This window comes from Ipomoea nil, unplaced genomic scaffold (assembly GCF_001879475.1).
Source record: "Ipomoea nil cultivar Tokyo-kokei standard unplaced genomic scaffold, Asagao_1.1 scaffold0317, whole genome shotgun sequence".
Lineage (NCBI taxonomy): Eukaryota > Viridiplantae > Streptophyta > Magnoliopsida > Solanales > Convolvulaceae > Ipomoea > Ipomoea nil.
In genome coordinates, this window is record NW_017616745.1 from 4,822,131 (window position 1) to 4,848,637 (window position 26,507).

At 35.4% G+C, this 26,507-nt stretch overlaps 3 protein-coding genes across 4 annotated transcripts in view; 1 reads left to right on the forward strand and 2 right to left on the reverse strand.

The window, feature by feature from the left end:
- Positions 1-1,401: 1,401 nt before the first annotated feature.
- The window catches only part of LOC109166297 (G-type lectin S-receptor-like serine/threonine-protein kinase SD1-29), a 36,937-nt gene continuing 11,831 nt past the window's right edge, over positions 1,402-26,507 (reverse strand). Inside the window, exons 4-7 of the mRNA XM_019315247.1 lie at positions 3,124-3,334; positions 2,800-3,037; positions 2,318-2,468; positions 1,402-2,207 (exon numbers count right to left, since the gene is read on the reverse strand). Coding sequence (XP_019170792.1) covers positions 1,917-2,207; positions 2,318-2,468; positions 2,800-3,037; positions 3,124-3,334 — 891 coding nt within the window. The 3' untranslated portion in view covers positions 1,402-1,916. The remainder of the gene's footprint in view (positions 2,208-2,317; positions 2,469-2,799; positions 3,038-3,123; positions 3,335-26,507) is intronic.
- On the forward strand, positions 11,137-16,010 carry LOC109170465 (G-type lectin S-receptor-like serine/threonine-protein kinase At4g27290). Its single transcript, XM_019319590.1, has 7 exons — positions 11,137-12,447; positions 13,223-13,354; positions 14,583-14,725; positions 14,823-15,033; positions 15,145-15,382; positions 15,483-15,633; positions 15,720-16,010. Exons 1-7 carry the CDS (start codon positions 11,154-11,156, stop codon positions 16,008-16,010), a joined length of 2,460 nt encoding a protein of 819 aa, XP_019175135.1. The 5' UTR covers positions 11,137-11,153.
- LOC109170430 (receptor-like serine/threonine-protein kinase SD1-8) lies at positions 18,103-26,040 on the reverse strand. Of its 2 annotated transcripts, XM_019319562.1 has the most exons (8): positions 24,620-26,040; positions 21,773-21,949; positions 21,478-21,677; positions 21,153-21,366; positions 20,837-21,077; positions 20,582-20,732; positions 19,961-20,312; positions 18,103-18,193 (listed from the first exon to the last, which is right to left on the reverse strand). In XM_019319562.1, the coding sequence occupies exons 1-7, from the start codon at positions 25,947-25,949 to the stop codon at positions 19,998-20,000; spliced, it is 2,628 nt and encodes an 875-aa protein (XP_019175107.1). In that variant the 5' UTR covers positions 25,950-26,040; the 3' UTR covers positions 18,103-18,193; positions 19,961-19,997. The 2 variants fall into 2 exon arrangements, with proteins under 2 accessions (XP_019175107.1, XP_019175101.1); XM_019319556.1 differs by lacking the exon at positions 18,103-18,193 and having other exon boundaries at positions 19,843-20,312.

Consider the following 26,507-nt stretch of genomic DNA (forward strand, 5'->3'; position numbering starts at 1 on the left):
ATGTGTATTCTATTAAGAGTTTATGTGTATTATGTTATGAGTTTATGTGTATTATGTATTATGTTACATTATGTGTATTCTGTTATGAGTTTATGTACATTCGAAACATAGTTTTTTTTTTTTTTTTTTTTTGAAATTAACGATAAAAAGGGGTAACGAATTGAAATTTCTAAAAAAAAAAAAAAACATGACCAAAATCAATTTGACTATACAAACTTTGAACACTTAAAATATGCAAACTTGGTAAATTTTATAAAATCATCCAAAAAGCTAAATTTTAAATCTAAACCATAAGTGCCACTAAGTCAAATAAAACAAAAACTCAGCCATAAACTCTAAAATTGAAACATGCAATGTACTTTCGCCCTATTTTTCAGATATAAGACTGGAATTGATTCTTATTTCTCTCCTACCGATTTGTTATCATTTCACCCCCCCCCCCCCCCCCCCAACACACACAAAAAAGTTAGGTAAAATGGGACAAATGAAGTACTAAAATTAACATTTAACTTTATTAAAAATTTAGGTATCACAACGCTCATAACGTCAAATTTACAATCCTTGCAATATAATCATATATTTGAAAAAAAAAAATTAAAGAATGATATGAAAATGAACATGTCAGTTTGTAATTTACATAGATTGATGGTGTGTGTGGATAATATAATTCCCATATTTTTATTTACAAAATTAAACATACTATAACAAGTATGAAAGGATGTTTGTACAGTAAGTCAATTAAAGTATTAAGTGGGCCTATTGCATTTAAAAATGATTATAAAGAAAGAGAACTGAAAATGATGTGAAGTTGAAAGATAAGGGCCCCTTTAATGTTGTGATGATGGATGGGATTCTTCATGAATCATGCCCACCTTCAAAATTTGGCAAGCCTCAAGAGTTCCTATCTGCAGCATATTCCTCTTCTCTTGAAATGAAATACTTTGGCTTAACATTTCATTCATCATATTCCCCTATTATGAATTATCTACCCAAAATGAGTGATATCCTTCCAAATTTAGTCATGTCTCCAATTATGAAGACTATTTTGAGCAAGATATTTTTCCAAATTTATTAATAAAAGATGCATCATCGTCCCACATTAGCACGGAGGAGAACCCACTCTTGTGTATTAGCCAGAAATCACTGGCAAGAATCAGTGCTACTGAGGAGACCCCACTCTTGTATAGTAGCTCATAAATCACTAGCAAGAATCAGCACTGAGGAGACCACTCTTGTCATCTTGTGTAATAGCCCATAAATTACACAGAAGAGGTGTGACAGGCTCGACTGGCAAAAATCGAACTTGTGACCTTCAAATATGAGAGTCATGCTCCACCCATTTAGCCACCCTTTTTGCAGAGTTTGAGTTTGTATCATTTGTTATGAAAGTCACACCAGTGAGGCCGAATGAGTCATGAGCTAGCTTTTACGGTATAGTAGGGTCTTGGTTTACATCGGATATACATACATGATACATTGTTCATGCAACAGAGTATACATCTCTTTAATGTACCTTGAAATTCACTTTTCCCCCACTCTCAGAAAATAGATAGGTAGCAGCCTAGTATTGATACCTGTTGTGGTGCATATTCCTGCCATGGTTAGCTGCATATTCCTTTCCCTGGAATCTTTGGGCAATTGTTAGATGAAGTCAGCAACTCCTCTTGAGAAAGTTGATGTCTTTGACAAAGTAGATAAGGGTATCACAAGCTTTAAGGTGTGAGAATAAAGGGGAGTGGCAGTCAATTTTGCCTATAAAGTAAGAAAAAAAAAATGGCAGATTCTTCATGCTCTTTGGAACTCTCTGTTACTCTTTAACTTTTCAAACAATTTTTAATGAGGTTTTGGTCTTGATCACCACTGAATGTTTGCGAAACCTTAAACACAAACTTGAATATATTGGCTCTCACATCTATCTATCTGCCTTCAGTCATGGAAACAGTGATTTCATTTCTGGAGCTGTGTGACCTGGAATCAGAATCCAACAACCTTTGGAATGTGAAAGTGGGTTGTTTTGGCTGAGGAATATCTGTTTCACTGCACAACATCAATACTACATTTGACATTGTGGGTCTGTTTGATGTATGGTCTTGCACACAAAGCAGCCCTATCCTTATGCACCGTAGTGCTTCTGTAAACGAACACGAGTTCGAAATTGATTCGTCTATCAGATCAACTTCCCTGCTTTCAATCCATAATTGCCATGCCTTAAACAGTTCAAAAAAAAAAAAAAACTTGAATAAATAAGAATTGAATTAGAAAATAAATTTCATACTTGTGAAATAGTGTAATCTATTGTCTAAAATCATGCACTTACATGATTGAGAAGGCTGAAATTTTCTTCATTGTTATGGATTTCACAGTTTCTCCTACCACTGACAACCTCTAACAATAATACTCCAAAGCTATAAACATCCGACTTCTCAGAAAATAGTCCTCTCATGACGTATTCAGGTGACATATAGCCACTGCATGCAAAATTAGGATCAAATTTTACTTTTAGCATTTAATTTTCATGTACAAAATGTCAGCCGGGCCAGATTCACTGCTGAAAATTATGAAATTTCTGATCACCTGAAAGTGATCTCAAATCAAGTCGAAACCAAACTCAAATCAAGTCGAAACCAAAAAGTGGTCGGAAATAGCAACAGAGATCTTTCCGGATGCCAAAAGTGTTCGGAACAAGACTTTTGACTTGATTTAAGATCACTTTCAGGTGGTCGGAAATTCTATAATTTCCAGTAGTGATTTTAGTTAAAGAATTTAAGCTTATCTGTGATCATAAAGAAGGAATCTTACAAGGTTCCCACAACCCTATGAGTATTTGCTAGTTCTTCTGTCACCCTGAATGCTCTTGTCAACCCGAAGTCTGAGATTTTTGGGTTCATGTCTTCATCCAACAAAATATTGCTAGCCTTGAGATCCCGGTGAATAATCCTCAAACAGGAATCGCGATGGAGATAGACAAGTCCTCTTGCTATACCCTGTATTATGTTGAAACGCTTTGCCCAATCAAGGTGTACTTTTTTCGTTGGATATGTTCAGATAATGTACCATTGACCAAATGAAAAGAATTTTTTGGCAAATAACTAAACAAGTGTAAAGTTTCTAACATGATATTACCAAAGAGCAAAGTATCCAAGCTTTTATTTTTCATATGCTCATAGATCAGTAACTTCTCTTCCCCATGAATGCTGCAGCCTAATAGCCGAACAAGATTCCTGTGCTGGAGTTTCGAGATGATCAAGATTTCATTCTTGAACTCTTCGGTTCCTTGTCCTGAAAAACTATATAGCCTTTTTACTGCTATTTCCCGCCCATCTGTTAATATTCCCTACACAATTTGTAGCGGTTATTATCAATCCAATTGCTTTTGCAATAAAGTACAGTTGAGAAACCATCATCACTACCTTGTAAACGGGACCAAATCCTCTTATTAATTTTGTAACTTAAGCGCATGGATTATGTACCTGAAATATATTAGTAGTTGTGTAAAACACAACATATTGTGTGTCGTAGTTTACGAATTTATGCATTGTATTATGAAATTATGTACCTATAGGATATAAATTATATACATAAATCAGATATGAGAATAAGTAAATATATAGCATGCGTATATGTCTTGTGTTGTGCGTTTTTGTATCTTGTGTTATGAAATTCTATACCTTAATAAGAGTATTGATTTTGTACCTAGAATAAATTAAAAATTGTGTTGAAACATGAGAAATGGAAAATTACAGAATCTGTTAAAGTTTAAATATAAAAACGACGTCGCTTTGATCCAGGGTCCACAATGCTATGTGAATCCTGGTCCACAATATAAATTGCCCTCCTTATACCATGGACTATGGTTCACACTACACTATGGACCCTGGTTCATATGTATGTGTTTTGTGTTGTGACTTTTTGTATCTTGCGTTATTAGATTTTGTATCTTAAGAGTATGAATTCTGTATCTGGATCATATTAGTAATTGTGTCTTGTGTTTATGAATTTCTATCTTGTGTTGTGAAATTTTGTACCTATGAACACAAATTATGTACCTAAATCATATTTGAAAAATAAAAAAAATATGTATTATGTGTATGTGTCTTGTGTTATGAAACTCGATCTATACCTTATGAGTATGAATTCTGTACCTCGTCTTTTCAATCCATTTGGGTTCATAATGCTATGTTATGTGTCTTGTGTTGTGATGTTTTGTGTTTCGTATTATGAAATTTTGTACCTTACGCATATTAATTATGTACCTTGTTGTTTCAATCCAGAGTCTATAATGCTATGCGGACCCTGGTTCATGATATAAATTGTCGAGCCTACAATAGATTTGGCTTGGCCTGAAACTTTTTTTTTTTTTTTTTTTTTTTTTAAATTTCAGACCGCTTCGTTATAGGAATATATGTTCATAATTTTATTACTATATTATTAATAACTGTACATTCATAACTCCATAACTGTACATTCATAACTCCATAACTGTACATTCATAACTCTATAATTGTACATTCATAATTTTCGAAGCTCTATGTTCACAATTTTAGAGCTCTATGTTCATAATTTTATCACTATATGTTCATAATTGTAAGTTCATAATGTTAGAGCTCTTTGTTCATAATTCAATCAATAACTGTACATTCATAATTCCATAACTGTAAATTCATAATCTCATAACTGTAGATTCATAACTCCATAACTGTAGATTCATAACTCCATAACTGTACATTCATAATCTTCGAAGCTCTATATTCACAATTTTAAAGCTCCATGATCATAATTTTATCACTATATATGTTCATAATTGTAAGTTCATAATGTTAGAGCTCTGTGTTCATAAATTCATAATTGCATAACTGTACATTCATAACGGCATAACTGTACATTCATAATCAAAAAAAAAAATAACGCCGTTAACGGCAAAACGCGCGCGAATTTTTTTTTTTAACTAAATGACGCGTTTTTTTTTTTTAAAAACGACGTCGTTTTGGGCCCGTGTCCACAATTCACTGTGGACACGGGTCCAGGGCATAATTTGCCTTATACACTTTATAAGGCTTACATATTTATAAAAAAAAAAAAAAAAAAAAAGAATTGAATATAATATAACAATAGTATGGTAGACGAACAGTTGCAGTCGTAACTCGTAAGACACAACAAGTGTGAATGTAGTGACAGCAACAAACATCCTTAACCTCAATCGAATTTAAAAAATAAAAGGAAAAATGACATTTTCCCTCATGAGTTATATGTTTATAGCATTTTTTCTCATGAGTTATTCATGTATCTACATTTCCCCCCTAAGTTATGTTAAAAGTGGCGATTTTCCCCCTTTTTATGTTAGATAGACATTTTTACTCTTAAAAAATAAGTATTTCATTTATTTTTCTTCTCCAACAAATTATTGTTTATATGCATGGATGACCACGGTTCGGTTCGAACCTAATTGTACACTATAGCAACCGATCCGAAACAAAAGGGAAAATTCTGGTTACGATTCAGAGCCAGAAAAAAATAAAAATAAATAAAATAATTGTTGAATATAGACTATTTTAAACATAAGAAATATAATTTACAAAAATAAATAAATAAATTTTGAACTAACGGTTCAAACCGAAACTGGAACTTCCTAAAAGGTTCTCGTTCCGATTTATCATTTTCAAGAATCGTGAACTGGAACCAAACTAGCGGTTCAAACCAAAACTGGAACCTTCCTAAAAGGTTCCAGTTACGATTTATCATTCCCAGAACTGTGAACCGGAACCGAACTACAATCATATCTACTTATATGTGAAATTAGATCAGAATAAATGTGAAAATGATCAAACAATATTGGTAAATGATAAATCGATATAGTTTGGTTCCGGTTTTGATTTTGAACTGCCGATTCAAAATTTATTTATTTATTTTAAATTGTATTTTTATTTTTAAAATAGTCTAAATTCAACAATTATTTTATTTTATTTTATTCCGATTCTAAATCGTAACGAAATTCGTCCCTACTATTTCGGTTCGATTACTATAGTGTCCGGTTAGGTTCGAATCGAACCGTACTCAATCCTACATATAAACAATAATTTGTGGAGAAAAAAAACTAAATACTTATTTTAAGGGTGAAAATGTCCATCTAACATAAAAGAGGGAAAATCCGTCACTTTTAACATAACTGAGGGGGCAAATGTGGATACATGAATAACTCAGGGGAGAAAAGTGTTATAAGCATATAACTCATGGGATCAAAATAAAAAAAAATGAAAACTAAGATAAACACTCAAGATCAACTATTGGTCAATCAAACATTTCACTCCACCACCTCCACTACTATTATGCAATATGTAAGGATGAGTTTACTAGTCTACTAGGAGGGAAACAGGGAGAGACGATAAAGTGTAAAAATTGAAAATTGAGAATTTAGGTTTTATGGTTTGATATATATAGGTGGTTTCATTTTGTATTTACAAAAACATACTCTGTATTAAATAAATGTGAAATATATAATAATTTTATATGTATGTGTGTGTGTGTATGCGTGCCCGAGGGGCTAATTATATTGTGCACCGATTATGCACCACACATCAAAACGACGTCGTTTTATTTAATGAAAAGAAACAGAATCCGTTTCGCGCTGTTTCACAAAAAATAACTCTGTTCTTCAGTTTCATTTTTTATACACTGCAGTTTCAGTTCAACGCAACTACAGTTTCAATTCATTTCGATATAACTACAGTTTCATTCAATATTTATACACTCAAATATGTGAAACTGTTATTTAATTTTATTTTATATATACACTATAGTTTCATTAAAACACAACTACATGATCATTTCGATATAATTACAGTTTCATTGAACAATATACACTCAAATATGTGAAATGTTATCCAGTTTCATTTTATATATACTGCAGTTCCATTTCACCACAACTACAGTATCATTTTGATATAACTGCAGTTTCATTTGATAATATAAAAATAATACGTGAGGCAGTGTCGTTTAAATACACTGTAGTGTCACTCCATTAACACTAACAGTGCGCCGTTTCTTTACTTAAAGAAACGATGCCGTTTTAATGTGCGGTGCATATTCGATTATGCACCGCGGTCCACGATATAACGACTGAGTCCCAGGCATATAGGCTTGTAAGCTAGACTTTAAACATATAGACCTTGGCCTTTACTAAATGGATTAGGTCTAGGTAAGCCCAAAATAAGCGAAGTTGTAGGTCTCTTGATAGAGGCCTAGCATATTTTCACCAATAGGCCAAACTAATAAATCTGCGCAAATTATGCCCTGAAAACGTGTTCATCATGAATGGTAAATACGGGTCCAAACGGTGTCGATTTTATGATATATATATATATATATATATTTTAGTTAATGTGGTGTTAACGGCGCACGTTTGTTCAGATTATGAATTTTCTGTTATTAGATTATGAATGTATTGTAAATTCATAATCTCATAACAGAAAATTCATAATCGCATAAAAGAAAAATATTTATTAAATTATGAATTTTATGTTATGATATTATGAATTTACAGTTATGTAATTATGAATTTTCTGTAAATTCATAATCTCATAACAGAAAATTCATAATTTCATAACAGAAAATTCATAATCGCATGCTAGAAAATTCATAATCTCATAACAGAAAATTCATAATTTCATAACAGAAAATTCATAATTTCATAAAAGAAAATTCATAATTTCATAACTGCACATTCATAAATCCATGCATGCACATTCGTAATTTATGAATGTTGAAGAAACTTGCGCGAAGAGAAAGTGAAACCGCGAAATGTGAAAATGAAGAAGAAAAGTAGGGCGGTTAATTAAAAAAAAAAAAAAAAAAAAAAAAAAAGATAACGGTGCACCGTTACCGTTGGGACCGTATTCACCCTGGATGGTGAACACGGTTCCATATATGGCATAACGATTGATAAATCCTATAGCTTGATAGGATTAATCCGAAACCAAACCGACTAGCTCCATTAACGATAATTTATATCATGGACCAGGGTTTACATAGCATTGTGGATCCTGGATTAAAATGACGTCGTTTTGAACTTTAAATTTTAACAGACTCTCAATTTCTCGTTCCTCATATTTGTACGTAGTTAATAATATATTCTAAGTACAAAATTCAGTAACATAAGAAACAGAAATCAACAATGCAAGACACATACACATGTTAAAAAAAAAAAAACAGTTTTGATTCCCAACAACAACATTATGTTAATCATTTTTTAGTTTATTCATTCTAGATTTTTAGTTATGAAATACTGGATGTATAGTTATGCAATTCTGGATATATAGTTATGCAATTCTGGATTTATAGTTATGAAATTATGGATGTGTAGTTATGTATAGTTATGAAATTATGGATGTGATGAAATTATAGATGTGTAGTTATGCAATTCTGATTTTTTTTTTTTTTTAAATTAAACGTCAAAACGACGTCGTTTTTGCATCCGTATGCACCATGCATGTACGATGCACAGCATAACGCTCCGCCTGTATATGAGCCCTTTCAGCATGCATTTGATTTCTTTCCGTTTGTATTTGGGCCTGCATATCATATTTACTTGATCACTTTCAATTAGAATAGACAAATCTTTTTCTGATCTTAACTTCCCGTATTGATACGATAATTTTAATCACCAAGCCAGATTATTTTGCAATAATATAAACAAATGAAATATTATATTGTTTATATATGCAGGGAAAACTTTTAGTGTTCGGTCGTATCGAGCACAAAAATTCTTTCCAAGCATTGGAAATAATTTCCAGTGCTTAGCCAAGCATTGGAAAAATAGTTTAATTTAGTGCTTGGCCAAGCACTGGAAAGTGGAAACCTTTCTGCAAATTACCTATTTAACTAATTTAATTGGAATTGAGAGTCAAATTTATAATTTTATAATTATTAAATTTTACTGTCTGAATAACTTAATTGAGATCACTTTTTCTATTTGAATATGCGCACACATGCCCAAAAAACGGTTCAAGGAGTTGCTTTCAGTAACCCTTTAGTCCAACTTTTTTGTTGGAACCCACTTAGAAATCTAACCATTAAAACTAATTTTAAAAATCATAATAAGTGTTTGACGGTCAAAACATATTAAATTTTGTAAAGTGATAACAAATTGTTATTTTGTAAAGTTTGATATCAATTCATTAGTGATTAAATTAATTACTTTTAAATAATAATAAAATAAAATATAAGATGGCTGATGTAGCAAAAATGAGTGAGAGTAAGGGTACGAGTGTACAATGTTGTTTTTAGAGGATTGGGAGTTATGACGCGCAATAGGTGACAACTAGCAACTGGATACTAATCTTAGGAAATGCACCGGAAGATAAGCCAATCATAACGAGGCTAGGGAGCGTTATCATCTCGATGCTTTAACAACTTATGGGATTAGGAAGAACAAGTAACCAAGGAGTCAATCGATAATAGACATAAGTATCCTAGTCTAAAGCCACTTCCGTGAGCAAGTAAATAAGGATTAGAATAAGAAATTGTACTCCTACTCTCATGGTGTATCAATTTCAAGTCCATCAAATTAAACACACAAAACATCTTAACCCTCAATTTCCCCTATTTTCATTGAAGCAAATTGGGTTTATATATGGGGTGGCTCGAATTCATCACCAAACTCAATCTCGTTGTGGCAAGAAATCCTCCAAATATATGCCAAAGAATGCGTACATCAAACATTAGCAACATTGAAACACAATTAAACCTTCACAAACACATGAACCCTAGGTTAAGATTCTACCCACAATGCAATAAGCACAAACCAAGCATCAAAATACATAGATAAAGCAACCATAACTCAAGCCCAAAAGCTAACTACACATTATAAGCATAAATAGAACAAAAGCACAAGTAATATTAAATATAAACATTGCAAGAGGAAAGAGATAAGGGAAAGAAACTTGTTTGAAAATTCCTAAAATGCATCCAAACTCATTGATTGATTCCTTGGTTCAAGAATTGTTCAAAACTTCCAAAAAATCATTGAATTTCTCACTTGTAGTGAATAATTGTACCTTCAAATAAAATCAACACAAATTAGTTATAATTCACACAAATTTTTAGACAATTCACAAATAAAATGAGTTTAAAAAGGGGTAAAAATATGAACAATAATACACTTGTTAAAGCGTGGTGTTCTGAAAAAAGAAAGACTAAAAACGGACTTTCACCTATAAATTAACTCGAAAGCTACTTTTGACTCTGTTACAGATACCACCTCCACTGTAATTAACTCAAAAGCTACTTTTGACTCTATTACAGATATCGCCTCCACTGTAATTAACTCAAAAGCTACTTTTGACTCTATTACAGATACCGCCTCCACTGTAATTAACTCAAAAGCTACTTTTGACTCTATTACAAATACCGCCTCCACTGTAATTAACTCAAAAGCTACTTTTAACTATGTTACAATGCAGTATCTGTTCATAACTACTCAATATCATTTCTACTGAAACTCAAACTCATAACTTTTCATATTGGAGAATAACTTGATGCCACTAGATCACAATGCAAGGTGGTTAGTGCATTACTCTTAATTTAATTCCGCCTCTTCTCAAGAACATTTTTGCCTTACATATTTTGTCATAATCCTGATCACCTGAAAACGCGGGTTTGAATCACTTAGGTCAAAGTCTTACCTTTCTACAATTTACTATAAACTTCCATGTAGCTATAGTAACGTGTCCATGGGATCTACTGTAAATTTCCATGGTAACGTGTCCAAGGTGCCATTTTTGGATCTGATCAAGATCATCCCCTCCGCTAGGGTCTTTAGACATGATCATATCAAGACAAGTTTCAATTCTATATATTCAAAAATCTTTTCCAAATGAAGAATTATGACTTTTCCTTTTTATTTAATTAAGACCAGAGTCAAGATCGAATCTATTTCAAGAATGAAAGGTGATATTATTTGTAACCGGTCAACTCGAAAGATAACAAGGTCCCTCCTCTCAAATTTTTAAAGATTAAAATTCTACTATATATACTCTTAAATCTTATTCTCCTCTGGGCCCCTGTAAGAGTGTCTGTTTCCAAATATTCTTCATATCATCTTCATCATATTCTTCTTCATTATCTTCATTCTTATCATTTCAATCCTCAAATTTTCCACTATGCTCGTCATCATCATCATCTTCTTCTTCATATCTATTACTTCCATCCCCAACTTTTCAACCGCGTTTGATACCTTACACACAAACCAAACACTCTTAGATGACGGCGTAACCGCAACCGCAACCGCAACGCTTGTCTCCGCTAGTCAAACATTTGTCCTAGGATTCTTCAGCCCGGGGACCTCAAGAAACCGATACCTCGGAATCTGGTTCGGAAACTTGCCGGAACAGACAGTGGTCTGGGTGGCTAACAACAATAACCCAATCCCAGATTTGTCCGGTGCCCTCATTCTCACACCCACCGGAGACATAACCATCACCCAAACCAATCAAGCAAACATAGTTTGGACCTCAAATTCATCTTCATCGTCTCCAGGAATCAAGAACCCTTCCCTGCAGCTCCTGGACAACGGTAACCTGGTCGTGAAGAACGGCCATAGCTTCATCTGGCAAAGCTTCGACTATCCCGGCAATACACTGCTTCCTGGGATGAAGCTCGGGTGGAACCTGAAAACAAAAACAGAATGGTATATGACATCCTGGAGAACCCAAAACGATCCCTCCACGGGGGATTTCAGTTTCACGTATCGACTAGACATTCTTGGACTTCCGACCGTAATCCTCCGCAAGGGTGAAACTATACAGTTCAGAACTGGAACGTGGGATGGTACCAGGCTGGGCCAATACTCATTGTCGGATCTCTACTACATGGGTGTTTTTAAGATCTCTTTAGTTTACAACGATGAAGATGCGTATTTCTGGTACCAATCTCTTGAAGCCTCGACTATTTCGAGGTTAGTGGTGACCCACACAGGGGTGATGACGGTGTATATATGGAGCAAAAACAAGAAGGGTTGGCTCGATACTAATCCCATACAAGGTGACCATTGTGACACATATGGAACCTGCGGTAACAACAACCTATGCAACGCCATCAACCTGCCTCCATGTGAGTGTCTGGATGGGTTTAAACCGACATCGCCTCTCGAATGGGAAGCGCTTCAGTGGTCCAGCGGTTGTGTTCGGCGGAAGGCGTTGAACTGTAGCGAACCGCAAGGGTTCAAGAAGTTGTCAGACATAAAGTTGCCTGACAATTCCAGGATGTTGGGGAACGGGACAGCAATGAGTTTGGGAGATTGCGAAAAGGCGTGCTTAGGTAATTGTTCTTGTTCAGCCTATGCTTGGGCTGAGGTTGTTGGATGTGCTGTGTGGTATGGTGACTTACACGACATGAGATTGTATTATAGTGAAGCACAGGATCTATACGTTCGAATGCCTGCGTCTGACCTTATTGGTATATATATACTTCTTAAGTTCTTAGTCATACTTTTTATTTATTATAGGAAAAATGGTCAAATAAACTCATAAACGACTTTACCCAAAAAGTTAATTAGGCCTTTAAATTTGTAGAAGTTGCAATTAAACCCACAAACATGTTATTTTGGAGCAATGAAACACACTGACATGTTAGTGACCTACAATTACAGGTCAATTAGGGTTCCAGCCAACACCGACGAACCTCTGACAAATATCCAATCAAATTCGGCGACCTATGTCAAATACCAGCAACCGGCAACCGTTGACGGTCGTTGGTCACGTTCTGTCGGAGAAGGTGACCAACTTGGTCGCCTTCTCCATTGCCGATGAAGGTAGCCAACTTGGTCGCCTTCAATGGCAGAACGCGATCGGCGACCGTCAATGGTCGCCAGTTGCTGGTATTTGACATAGGTCACTGGAATTTGGTCGGATGTTTGCCGAAGGTTAGCTGGAGTTGGCTAGAACCCTAATTGACCTGCAATTACATGACACCAACAGGTTAGTGGGTTTCATTGCTCCAAAATAACATGTTTGTGGGTTTAATTGCAACTTTTACAAATTTTAAGGGCCTAATTTACTTTTTGTGTAAAATTTAGGAACTTATTTGACCATTTTCCCTTTATTATATTCACACAACTTCGAATACATGTCCACATTACAAGATAAATCATGGTCCATGCTACAACAATTACTTCTTTAGTTGATTATTTGTTTCATGATTTCTTGGTTGAATTGTTCGCCTATGTACCCAGGACCCAGCAAAAAGGGGAGACAACGATTGGCTTTAATTGCATCATCAGTATCAATAATCATAGGGCTTGTCTTCCTGGTCATAACTACCTGGTATGGCTTTCATGCAATGGTTGCTAGAAGGAAAAGAAGAGGTGAATATATATGTCTTAGATTAATACAATGTTATCCAATTGACACAGTTGATGGCTGAATCTCATGTTACTTGTAGGATGTCAATTGGATCATCAGCCCGTTTGGTTTCCGACTAGTTTTATCGCACTATCGAATTTATGAATTTTTTAAGTTAATTACCAAAATGGTCCTTTGACTATAGTGAAATTATCAATTTGGTTCTTGACTATTTTTCTTGACCAATTAAGTCCCTCAACTTTAAAAATCTTAACCAATTTGGTCTTCCGTTTATTTTGCTGTTAGACATCCGTTAACTCGGGACCAAATTAGAATTTTTCTGTAGTCAAGGTACCATTTCGGTCATCACATGCACCGTTTTCTCCGAAAGTTAATTACTGAAATAGTCCCTTGATTATAGAAAAATTACCAATTTAGTCCTGAGTTAAAGGATGTCTAACGACAAAACAAACGGATGACCAAATTGGTTAAGATTTTTAAAGTTGATGGACTTAATTGGTCAAGAAAAATAATTAAAGACCAAATTGATAATTTCACTATAGTCAAGGGACCATTTCGGTAATTAACTCAATCTTTTTGGTCTAGTTTAAATTTTTTTTACCCTAATCTTAAAATTTCAAGGTGTAGAACTTATTACACGGGCTCAACTACAATTTTTGATAATTTCACATTAATATTCTAATTTTTCAATTTTAATAAACTAGTACATTTACGCTAATAAATATGTTCATATACTTTCTCAACCTACTATGAGGCTTGAACTCATAATCTTCCAAATGGAAGTTCAACCCGAGTACCATTAGACCACATAGTCCTGGTAATAAATATAAACTTATACATTATTAAATAAATCTAAACCTCAATTTTAAAATTTCAACTAAAAATAATGAATACATTTACATAATTATAATACATTTTTATTTTTTATTTTTTATTTTCATAAAAATATTTTATTTTGTAATAAATTTATTTATTAATTAATATATATTAAATTTTTATTTACAAATTTTAATTATAAAAAACTAGTAAAGATGAGCTTAAATATAAATTCCATGTATATTTTGTTCTACATCACTTATGAAAAAAGTAATACTCCGCGTTAAGTGGCTCGGGCTATCGGAATATAACCTGTTCGATCAAGTCATCCATCTGCCTTATTGAACTGATATTTTATTGGGTCAGCCTATTCGTTTCGAGCTAAGATTGACATCTTACCTTATTGTCATGTAGTTATAGGAAACGAAGAAAGTATTGAATTACTAGGGGATTCATTAGAGCTACCAATAATTGGTTTTGATGAACTAGTGGCGGCTACCAACAACTTCAGTGATGATAACAAGCTTGGTGCAGGAGGATTTGGTCCCGTGTACAGGGTAGTGATGATGGTTTATCCATTTTATTGTGCACTTTGTAGAAGCCAATGTTGCATGACTATTGGATTGATATAGAACTACTAAAAATTTTGTGTAGGGGATATTAACAGATGGGCAAGAAATAGCTGTAAAAAGGCTATATAGTTTTTCAGGACAAGGCATTGACGAGTTCAAGAATGAAATATTATTGATCTCCAAACTCCAACATAGAAATCTTGTTCGGCTATTAGGTTGCAGCATTCATGGTGAAGAGAAGTTACTTGTCTATGAGCATATGAAAAATAAAAGCTTGGATATTATCCTCTTTGGTAATACATGCTTTTGCATAATCTTGAATATATCATGTTAGAAACTTTATAGTTCTTTTATAACTTGTTCTTTGTCAAAAAATTATTTTCATTTGTGCAATGATACATTAGATCCAACGAAAAAGGTACAACTTGACTGGGCAAAACGTCGGAACATAATACAAGGTATAGCCCGAGGACTTGTCTATCTCCACAGAGATTCTTGTTTGAGGATTATTCACCGAGACCTCAAGGCTAGCAATATTTTATTGGATGAAGACATGAACCCAAAAATCTCAGACTTCGGGTTGGCGAGAGCATTCAGGGCAACAGAAGAACTAGCAAATACTCATAGGGTTGTGGGAACCTTGTAAGCTTAGCTTCCTTCTTTAATGGTCAAAGATCTTGAATTCTTTAACTAATAAAAACTAGTTGACATCGATCTTGTAATGCTAAAATTTTTGTTGCAGTGGTTATATGTCACCCGAATACGTCATGAGAGGATTATTTTCTGAGAAGTCCGATGTTTATAGCTTTGGTGTAGTATTGTTGGAGGTTGTGAGTGGTAGGAAAAACGGTGGATTCCATAGCAATGAAGAGCATTTCAGCCTTCTCAATTATGTAATTAAGTGCATCATTTTAGATAAAATTTTAAGTATTTAACAAGTATAAAATTTACTGTTCTCAATTTTAAAAAATATTTTCAGGTATGGCAATTGTGGATTGAAAGCAGGGAAGTTGATCTTATCGACGAATCAATTAGCAACTCGTGTTGTTTTACAGAAGCAGTGCGGTGTATAAGGATAGGATTGCTTTGTGTGCAGGACCATGTATCAGACAGGCCAACAATGTCAAATGTAGTGTTGATGCTATGTAGTGAAGTAGATATTCCTCAGCCAAAACGACCAACATTCACATTCCACAGCTTGTTGGATTCTGATTCCAAGTCACGCAGCTCCAGAAATGAAATCACTGTTTCCTTAACTGAAGGCAGATAGATGTATGTGAGAGATTACAGATTTATGTGCATATTAGATTTTCGTGTTCCATGCTTACTATATATATATGATACTATCATGGGTCTTCAGTTTCTTGCTATTTCACTGGTAGTAAACATTAACACCTACCATTAAGTAGTTGAGTGAACTTGAGACAAAACACTTCAACGTTTGAAATTTCATTCAACCTCAATCAAGTTTTAATTTTTTTTGAATTTGAATAACTCAATTTTAGAAGGCTGACATTATCTTAGTTATGGAATCCACAGTTTATGATCCTTCCACTGATAACCTTCATCAGTATTCTTCCAAAGCTATAAACATCGAAATTCTCAAAAAAAAATAGTCCTCTCAGCTCATAACATGCATATTCAGGTGACATATAGCAACTGCAATAAATTTGGACACTTCATTTTCATACAAGATATCAACTAGCGCATTGAATTGAAGAAGGAAGCTTACAAGGTTCCACAACTCTATAGCTGTGTTTGGCAAACATAACTGAAAAGGTAGCTGAAAGCTGAAAAGCTAGAAGCTAGAAGCTGAAAACTGAGGAGTTGTTAAGCTAGCTGCAGTTATGTTTAAAAGTGCTTGGTAAAATTAACTTTTTGATCAACTGATAAATGTAAAATAAAAAATAAAAAAATAAAACTAAAAAGGACATCTTCATAAAAAATTAAATAGTTTTGAATTTAAATTGTTTTGTTTACATATATATTAATATTTAACATTTTAAAATGAAAACTATTAGCATAATCATGATCTAGCATTCATATTGTTGTGAATATCCTTCATCTCAATAGAGGTATGCTTTAGTTACAATTTGTTCGAACTGGCTTTAAACTTTAGACTATACATCATCCTCATCTACTTAACTTCAACTTGTTAAGACTATGCATCTTCATCTATTTAAATGCAAATTTTTAACAACTACCTGATAGATGATATACTAGGACCCAGGTGGTTGGTCAAGCAGCCTCGAATAGAGTGCTTCGCACCCAACCCATCCTCATATTGTCATGTCATGGCTTGTGATCACCTGGCCTATTTCATTGAACTTAATGTTGGGTAATAAGGTGGAAAATCTCAAAATAATAATCCTACAGAAAGATTATTATTCTATGGGAAAAACAGAAAATTGGGAAGGAAAAGGTGGGAAAACTGGGTAGAGGTTAACACGAGTTCGAACACAAAGTTCTTTTCCTTAAAACCTTATTTGCTACCTCCCACAATTAAGTGCTAGGAGCGTTGTAGCCTAGGTTTCCCAGGATAAAACATGCTACGATTCTTTGTTTAAGCACCTAAACAAAGAACCCGACAAACAAAGCAAGACAAGAACACTGGTTGGCTAAAGAAGAGAGTAGAAGCAGAGTTGTTGAGAAGCTAAAACTTTCTGGAATTCCTTTTGTTTCTGTAGTGTAAAATGCTACTGCTTTACCTCTCTTTATATAGGGCTGTTGGAAGGGATAACATTCAGCATGGCCATTAAATTGGTATTAAAACCAATTGTGTAACACCTGTAACAGCCACCCACTAACACCTGTAACAGATGAGTTTAATTTGTACAACAGACTGAACTTTCGGGTTTCAGACCGTTGGGGTGCAGGTTCACACGAGAGCACAAGGACCAGCAACACGAGAGTACATCTCTCATGCGTGCTGTGGTGCAACCCGAGAGTGCACCTCTCGTGGTCACCGATGCACGAGAGTTGTGCTCTCGGTGCACCACAACCTCTCGTGCTCTCTGTAGCACGAGAATAGGTGCATAACTTAGCCCGCAAGGCCAGTCAATTTCCGGCGCACACGAGTTCGGACTTGAATTAAGCCTTTTCGATCTACTTTGAGAATCAATATTTCATTCACCCATTATCCGTTTTGAGCGTACAATATATCAATCTCTTCGTCTCACTACGAAGAACCCAAATCCACTTTGACCCGACCCAAATCGGAAGTGGACCCCACTGATAATTGTACCACAAAATAGCCACTTAATATGCCATTTTATGTCATTTTAAGCTATTTTTTTCCAACACTTAATAATGCGGGATCAAGAAGGGAAAAAAAAAAAATCAATTTTTATAAGGTAATGCAAAAATATGCGTATCAATCATCTTCAGAACTTAAGAAAAAAGAAATTAAATTATAAAATTAAAACTTTGAACGTGTTGAACTATACAACTATACTATCATATGCCTCTGCTGGTGCTTTAGTCTCCTGCTATTGGCCGTCTAGTATAGTAACCGTCACATGATTCACACTGTAAGTTTCATCGTTGTTCGTTACAGATGAATCAATGTCGGCATGTCTTCTTATTCCTAGGCAAAACCCTGGGTGTTTAGGCTGAGGAAAAGAGTTGTGCTTTCACTGCTTAATGTAGTTGAGTGAACTTGAGACAAAACACTTCAACGTTTGAAATTTCATTCAACCTTAATCAAGTTTCTATTTAATATAAGTCATTTAGCACATTTTCTAATCAGTTTAGCAAAATAATTTAAATTTTGAAGTCCTTTTTAAACACATAAACTTAGAATTGAATATAGGTACTACAATATATAATATGCAATAATGGACAATTAACAAATAAATGTAAGTTTTCAAGTAAAAAAATTTATAGATAGTATTGGAAGGCAAAAATATCGTGCACCGCGGTGCATAATCAATTATGCACCGAGTTTCAAAATGACGTCGTTTTGTTTAATGAAAAGAAAAAGGCACCCGTTTCGTGCCGTTCCGCAAAAAGTAACTCTGTTATTCAGTTTCATTTTGTATACACTGCAGTTTCAGTTCAACATAACTACAGTTTCATTTGATATTTATACACTCAAATATGTGAAAATGTTGTTTAATTTTATTTTATATACAGTATAGTTTCATTAAAACACAACAACATGATCATTTTGATATAACTACAGCTTCATTGCACAATATATACTCAAATATGTGAAATGTTATTCAGTTTCATTTTATATACATTGCAGTTTCATTTCACCACAACTACAATATCATTTTGATATAACTGCAGATTCATTTGATAATATATAAAATAATATGTGAGGCAGTGTCGGTTTAGATACACTGTTGTGTCAGTTTAGATATACTGTAATTTCAATTGGTAATTAACACACCAAAAAATGCGCGCTCTGTTAATAGTAACGGCACGCCGTTTTGACTGCGGTCCACAATATAACGACGGGTATTGGAAGAAGCAAAATTGAAAATACTTTATTTTTTTTTTAATTCAAACTCATACGGGCCAAAGTCTGTGCCTAGTCCGTGTTTGGACCGGTTAGGGGCTTGAGTCGTGCCTGAATCCAGTTTTCAGCCAGTTTCAAAATGGGCCCTGGACTTTTTTTTTTTAATAGGACCTGGACCAGTCATGTTCAAGTCGATCTTGGATCGAGTTAGGCCTGACCTAGGTCCATTGAAGCCTAAACCCGATTTTTTTGGATCAATTCAGGGTTGATTCGGTCTTGAACCGGCCCGTACGTATCCACCTCTACTACCCATCATCTTCATCTAATTAACTTCAACTTGTTAAGAATATCCTGTACAAGGTGTAAAAAAAGTTCTACCTCTTGTATAAATACTCTGTAAAAAGTGTAAAAAGAAAGTTCTATTTTTTTACAAGCTCAAAACAATAAAGTGTTTTCAATATTTATTCTTGTTTAGTGTTTTTCGCATGTTGGCCAGCCTACGACCACTCAAGGTGGTAAAACCAACAGTTGAACACTACCCATCCTCATGTTGCAATGTCATATATGGCTTGTGATCATCACCTATTTCAAACTTTCATTGAACTTAATAATGCGGGATCAAGAAGGAAAAAAAAAAAAAAAAATCAATTTTTACAAGGTAATGCAAAAATATGTGTGATGTATCATCTTCAAAACTTAAGAAAGAAGAAATTAAATTATAAAATTAAAACCTTGAACGTGTTTAACTATACAACTATACTATCATGCTTCTGCCGGCGTTTCATTCTCTAGCTACCGGCCGTCTAGTATAGTAACCGTCACATGATTCACACTGTGAGTTTCATCATAGTTCGTTACAGATGAATCGATGTCGGCACGTCTTCTGATTCCTAGGCAAAACCCTGGGTGTTTAGGCTGAGGAAGAGTTGTGCTTTCACTGCTTAACATCAAAAGTACAGTTGCCATGTTTGGTCTGTCTTCCGCTTGCTCCTGCACACACACCAATCCCACCTGTATGCATCTCATCACTTCGCTTGGCGAAAACGATTCTCCGACGGCCGGATCGAGCAGTTCTGATCCCCTCCCTTCTCTCCATAGCCCCCATGCCTGACAGAAAACATTGGAATCTCAGAACAAAGTGTTTCTGCATGTCAGACGAAGACTGTGACAACTCAGCTAAGTTGGTTATGCTGTTAGTTTGGTAACTATAAGGTTTCAAATTCGACTTTCAGTGGAAGCCGCCTATTCATTTTCTTGGTTTGAGTCAGTCAATTATGAACAATCTGAACTGATCCTTTATCGGGTGGAGATTTACCCAGTGCACCCTCAAATCAAGAAAAAAAGAAAAGTAGACTTCTTGTTGATGTAATACTTACATGCCCTAGGAGATTCTGTTGGTTGTTCTGATTGTAGAATCCCCGGTTCTTCTTCCCACTCACTATTTCCAACACTAGAACCCCGAAGCTAAAAACATCTGACTTTACAGAGAAAAGACCGTCCATTGCATATTCAGGAGACATGTAACCACTGCACATTTCAGTATAAAAAGCTTATAAATATAAAGTAATCCCAAGCAAAACAAGTCATAGAATTGAAGATATTAAGTGATAGATTTTGGTTTTGGTGCTTACTATGTTCCCACTACTCTCTTTGTATTATTTGCTTCTGTCTCATCCCCTCCGAAAATTCTTGCCATACCAAAATCTGATATCTTGGGGTTCATTTCCTTGTCGAGGAGAATGTTGCTGGCCTTGAGATCCCTGTGGATTATTCTAAACCTCGAATCTTGGTGAAGATACAGAAGCCCCCGAGCTATTCCACGGATGATGTTGAACCTCTTTTGCCAGTTAAGCAGCACACTTTTGGTTCTATCTGAAATATATGCACAGATTTGAGAGTCTGGGGTATGGTGTAATATGGCAAAGAAGAGAATGAATTGAAGCTTACTGAATATAACTGAGTCCAGGCTTTTGTTTTCCATGTACTCATATATCAGCATCTTCTCATCCATGTCTACACAGCAGCCGAGAAGGCGAACGAGATTTCTGTGTTGTAGTCTCGCTATCAGTCTAAGCTCGTTCTTGAACTCTTCCACTCCTTGCCCAGAATTCTTCGATAGCCGCTTCACAGCTATTTCTTGATCATCACCATCAATAATTCCCTGTTATTATAAATTATTACCATCCAAACAATTAAGAACATCTTATTAGCTCAGTGTTCTCAACCTCATTTCTAATCTCGATCTCCACTCACAACCCGAGTTAATTATTACCTTGTAAACGCAGCCAAACCCGCCTTGCCCAAGCTTATTCGCGTCAGCGAAACTGTCTGTGGCGACAACAATGGTGCTGAAATCGAACACGGGCAGCTCGAACGACTCTTCTGCTGCAGTTTCACCGGAGTGGTCGCGCTTGCTGGGGATGACAGGCGCGTTCATGACAAGATCTTGATGACCCCTTTCTGAAGAAAGACCTGTTTCAGATGCCACAAATAACATTGATTATATATATTACTGGATTTCAGTTCACTGGAGAAAATTAAATCAATCTTCAGGTTTAATTTATTACCTCTGTGATCTGTGTATCTCATGGCGCTCTGTGATTTCCTTCTCTTAATCAGAAACAGTGCGCTGAATCCCAGTAGAGCAATGGCAATGCCGAGAATGATGCCACAGGCTAATACTATCCGTTTAGTCTTGCTGGAACTATGGTTTCCTGTTGCAGCAATTCCTCCTTGCACTGCAACTGAAATCATTACCATAAATTAAATACATGTTTTTTTTTTAAGACAGTCCAATTGGATCTTAGCTTGAAGCTAATTCTCAGGTTTTTCGATTTTGTAGGACTAGATCCTGAACTACATCAACCCGGCTAATCAGGCCTATTAACCTTCCCCTAACACATGAAGAAGTAAATTGAGTCAATCTAAATTCGAGACCTCCAACACTAAACTGTACACTTGTGTGCACAAGGAATCCAAACCTGCTTTGAAAGCAAGTGCTAAGTGAGACCTCTCATCCACTAAACCAACATCCTAGGGACAATAAAGAATGAATTTTGTCTGCAGACAACGTTGTTGATTCTTGTGTGATAGGTTGTGATCAAGGACACATGATTGAACCTGGCAACCACATTGTGGGAATACCACCTAATGTGATAAGCTCTTTGTAGGTACTAGACACTTATTCTCCCACTTAATGAGCTCTTAATAAGTCATTAAGTATTTACCCGTCTACTACCCTGTCAATATAGAGACCTTGGGACAAAGAAATTTCTCTTTTTTTTTTATATGATAAAAAATAATTTTTTTTTATTTAAAAGACAAAAAGTAAGAGGACTAAAAGTGGTTGATTTAAAAATTGAGGACTAAAAGTGACAGTGCCACCAAAGTCGGAGGACCTCTGCTGGTATTTACTCTTTTGGTTGTAAAAGGAAACTTTTCCCATGTCAATATAGCCGGCCACGTCACGTGTGGCGTGTGCAATACATTGCACATTGGAGAATGGAGCCGGCACGGCTGGGCCCCAACCCCAATTAAAGGTTTGAAGTTGCTTTCAATAACCTTTTCTAGTCCAACTTCTTTTTGTTGGAATTGATCTAACCTTATTAACACTAATTTTAAAAATATTATCAAGTGATTGACAACCTACTTAATTAACCTAAGCCTTTCACTCAACCAATTCAAGAATAGTGATAGGAAATATGTAACGTGACTATGTGACAAACACCAGGGTCCGGTTCAAGTGAGAACCACTGTTTTGGGATGTGAATTTGTGAACTCTTATTCACCAATGAGATGTGAGATTAGACGATTGGAATCTAAAGAGTGGTGCAATTGTGCAGTCGTGTAGTGGTGCAGTAATGTACATTTATCATGTTAAAATTATTATAAATCACAAGATCGAGTAAAATCGATAGTGCACAATGATACATAAGTTCATATGATAACAGATGTTCTCATTTGAACCTAATTGTGTGTGTGTGAAGATGTTCGATTTTTTCATTCCCATTTTCCATTTTGGGATACACAAATGAAATTTCAAGGTAGAATAACCTTTTTCATCCCTTCAAAATGTAAACTCAATTTCAAAATACTAAAAGGAATGAAACAAATAAAGTAATCGGAATGAGATTCGGTACGGTCATAGGATTTAAAATCGCTAGGTCAAACACTCGTTATTTTCTAATTAGGGTTAGTTTAATTTTGGTGTATTGCATTATAGAAAAAAATAAAAAAATAAAACAGCATTGCATTTATGAAGGCAGCAGCTTGGACAAAACAGCATAGGTTGTTCTCATGTCATTTTCAAAGTTAGTGTTGTCAAATTATTATTGTTTCTAATACAGAATAGTAGTTGAACTTCATAAATTTTCCAAGTACAACTACATCTCTATTTTCTTTATTCCTATTTTTTATTTAATTTTTTCATAAATAGATCATTTTGGATATGATTTATCCAATACTTTTTTTTTTTTTTTTTTTTTTTTTTTTTTTGCGGTGCAAAAACATTTAATCCTATGTGATATAGAATTTTCACATTTTACCTTATGTCATAATTGAGTCAACTTAAGACAAAACACCAAAAGTTTAAAATTTTATTTAACCACAGTCAAGTTTTATTTTTTAAAAGTTGACCTTAATTCGACTCTAAATATTTATTAAGTCAAACATAAATGATTTTCACATTTAAAAGTTTGACCAACTTATACAATTAGTAATATCTTTTGCTAGTATAAATACAATCTTTGGATTTACACGGGTTTTCCTTTTGGTTTGTACCTTTTACTCATTATTTTTTAGGTACGACTACTATTTAAAATTGTGCACTAAATAAATTCGATTTATACATGTGTAATAGTTTACAAACCAGAAGAAATAAACATTATTAAAAATTTTACTTTTGATCTTTGTACATTAGTCAATCCTTTTGGTTTGTACCTTTTACTCATTATTTTTTAGGTACGACTACTATTTAAAATTGTGCACTAAATAAATTCGATTTATACATGTGTAATAGTTTACAAACTAGAAGAAATAAACATTATTAAAAATTTTACTTTTGACCTTTGTACATTAGTCAATCCTTTTGGTTTGTACCTTTTACTCATTATTTTTTAGGTACGACTACTATTTAAAATTGTGCACTAAATAAATTCGATTTATACATGTGTAATAGTTTACAAACTAGAAGAAATAAACATTATTAAAAATTTTACTTTTGACCTTTGTACATTAGTCAATAGTATTCACATATTCCTCAAACTAGAGTTGTAGTACGTCAATTATAATCATTGTGTAAATACAGTTTTAAAAAAAAAAAAAATTGAGTTCAGTTTAACGTAATTAGTAGTTTGTTTTCTCTAAAAAAGTGAAAAAGAAAAATTCAAAAAGCTAAATGGGAACGTAGTACGTACCTACGTCGGAAGCAGCCGCCCTAACGTAGAGAACTTGTCCACCTTCCGCCGCCGTGTACCGCCGCATATCAAGAAGCTCCGTCGTCCACATGACGCACCCAGACCCGTCGCCGGTGATATTCGAGCTGGCGTACGCCGCGCAGGAGCAATTCCTCTTGCACATCGCCGTACACTCGTCGAAGCTCATGCCGGCGTCCACAAAAGCGCCGGAACTCTCCGGCAACTTCATGTAATTCAACGCCAAAAACCCATCGTTTTCGCAGTCCAAATCGTGAACCCTAACGCACCCGTCCCTCCCGTCCCGCAAATCCCAGGCCTGCTTGTTCCGCGGCCCGAATCCGACCAAACACTCGCACACCGGCGAAATGCTGGTGTCGCAGATCCCGTAGGGCCCACATTCCTTGTAATAGTCGCACTGGTCGGCCGGCGCGTACCAGAATTTGTTCCAGATTTTGCTCGTCGGAATCCACATGTACCGCTCCAAGTACCCGCCATGGCTGACCTGGAGCTTCGAGAAGATTGTCTGGTTGTGGAGCTCGAACGTGTAGTAATTCTCGGATTTCGTCGTGACAAATAAGAATGTTATGATGGCTGTCGGATTCATTTCCGGGACGCCGCTAAACCGGATTCCATTCCACGCTCCGCTCCCGTAAATCACGTCGTTTTTTTTCCTCAAGAACGCTTCCGGCAAGCCGTTGGTGTCGAGCTTGAAGGAGAAATCTCCCTCCGCCGGATCGGTCGCGGTTTTCCAGGACGATATGTACCGGTTCAGACCGGTCTTAGAATCCCATCCTAGTTTCATACCAGGTAGCAATGTGTCTGTCGGGTGGTCGAAGCTTTGCCAGAGATATTTCTCCTCGCTCCGGTCATTTTCCCGGCGAAGAACAAAGTTCCCGGAATCCAGGAGCTCTGCCACCGTGTTCCCCGGGCCGGGCCGGGTCGGAGTCTCCGACGACCAGATTGAATTCCCACCTCCGTCCACCAAATAAATACCCCCATCTTCGCCGATTCTCAGAACTCCCCGGCCGGTGGCGTTAGTGAGAGGTGTGTTTCTGTTAGCGACCCAAACGACGGTCTTCTCTTCGATGTCCTTGTACCATATCCCGACGTACCATCGGCCGGAGTTTTCAGGGGTGAAGAAGCCCAGCTCGAAAAGCGCGTTGGAGGAGACTAAGGTTTGGTCTCCGGCGAGGGGGCGCGTCGGGGTGATGGAGTCGAGTACAAGAGGTGCGGTGAGAGTTGGGAGGATGAGAATGAGAGTCTGGGAAATTAAGAAATAGTAGGTGCAGAGCCGCCGGTAACAATGGCGGTGCCCGGCGGTGTTGCTCATTCTTGAATTAAATTAAAGAATGGATACACCTACTCCCCTGTTTTCTCTATAAAGGTTTTGCCATGTTTGAGAGTTGAGACAGGGGAAGAAAACAACGTGGCTAATATAAAAATTAAAAATAAATAAAGGACCATTCCTAATATCCACAAGGAGCCCACTACATTGATAGTATATCAATTCATTTTGACCACTATTAACTATTTGACTTCGTTAAGCAATATATAGGAGTTTTTTGATTAATTATGTAACAGTTTATTGTTCTAAAACACTAAAATTCAAAAAGCTGCTCAAACTAGTTTTTTCCATCAGTTTTTTGAGAAAATCATTTTGTATGTAATCAGCTATTAACTAACAGTTAATTTATCAAACATATTTCTACAATCAGCTAATGTCTAATGCTATCAACTAGTCAAACCCACAACCCTATAAGCTAACAACTACTCCCTCCGTCTCATTTTACCTGTCTTACTTTCCATTTTAGCTTGTCCCAAAATATTGTCATCTTTCTAAAATTGAACATAACTATCACTCTACATTTTCCAATTTACCATTTTGACT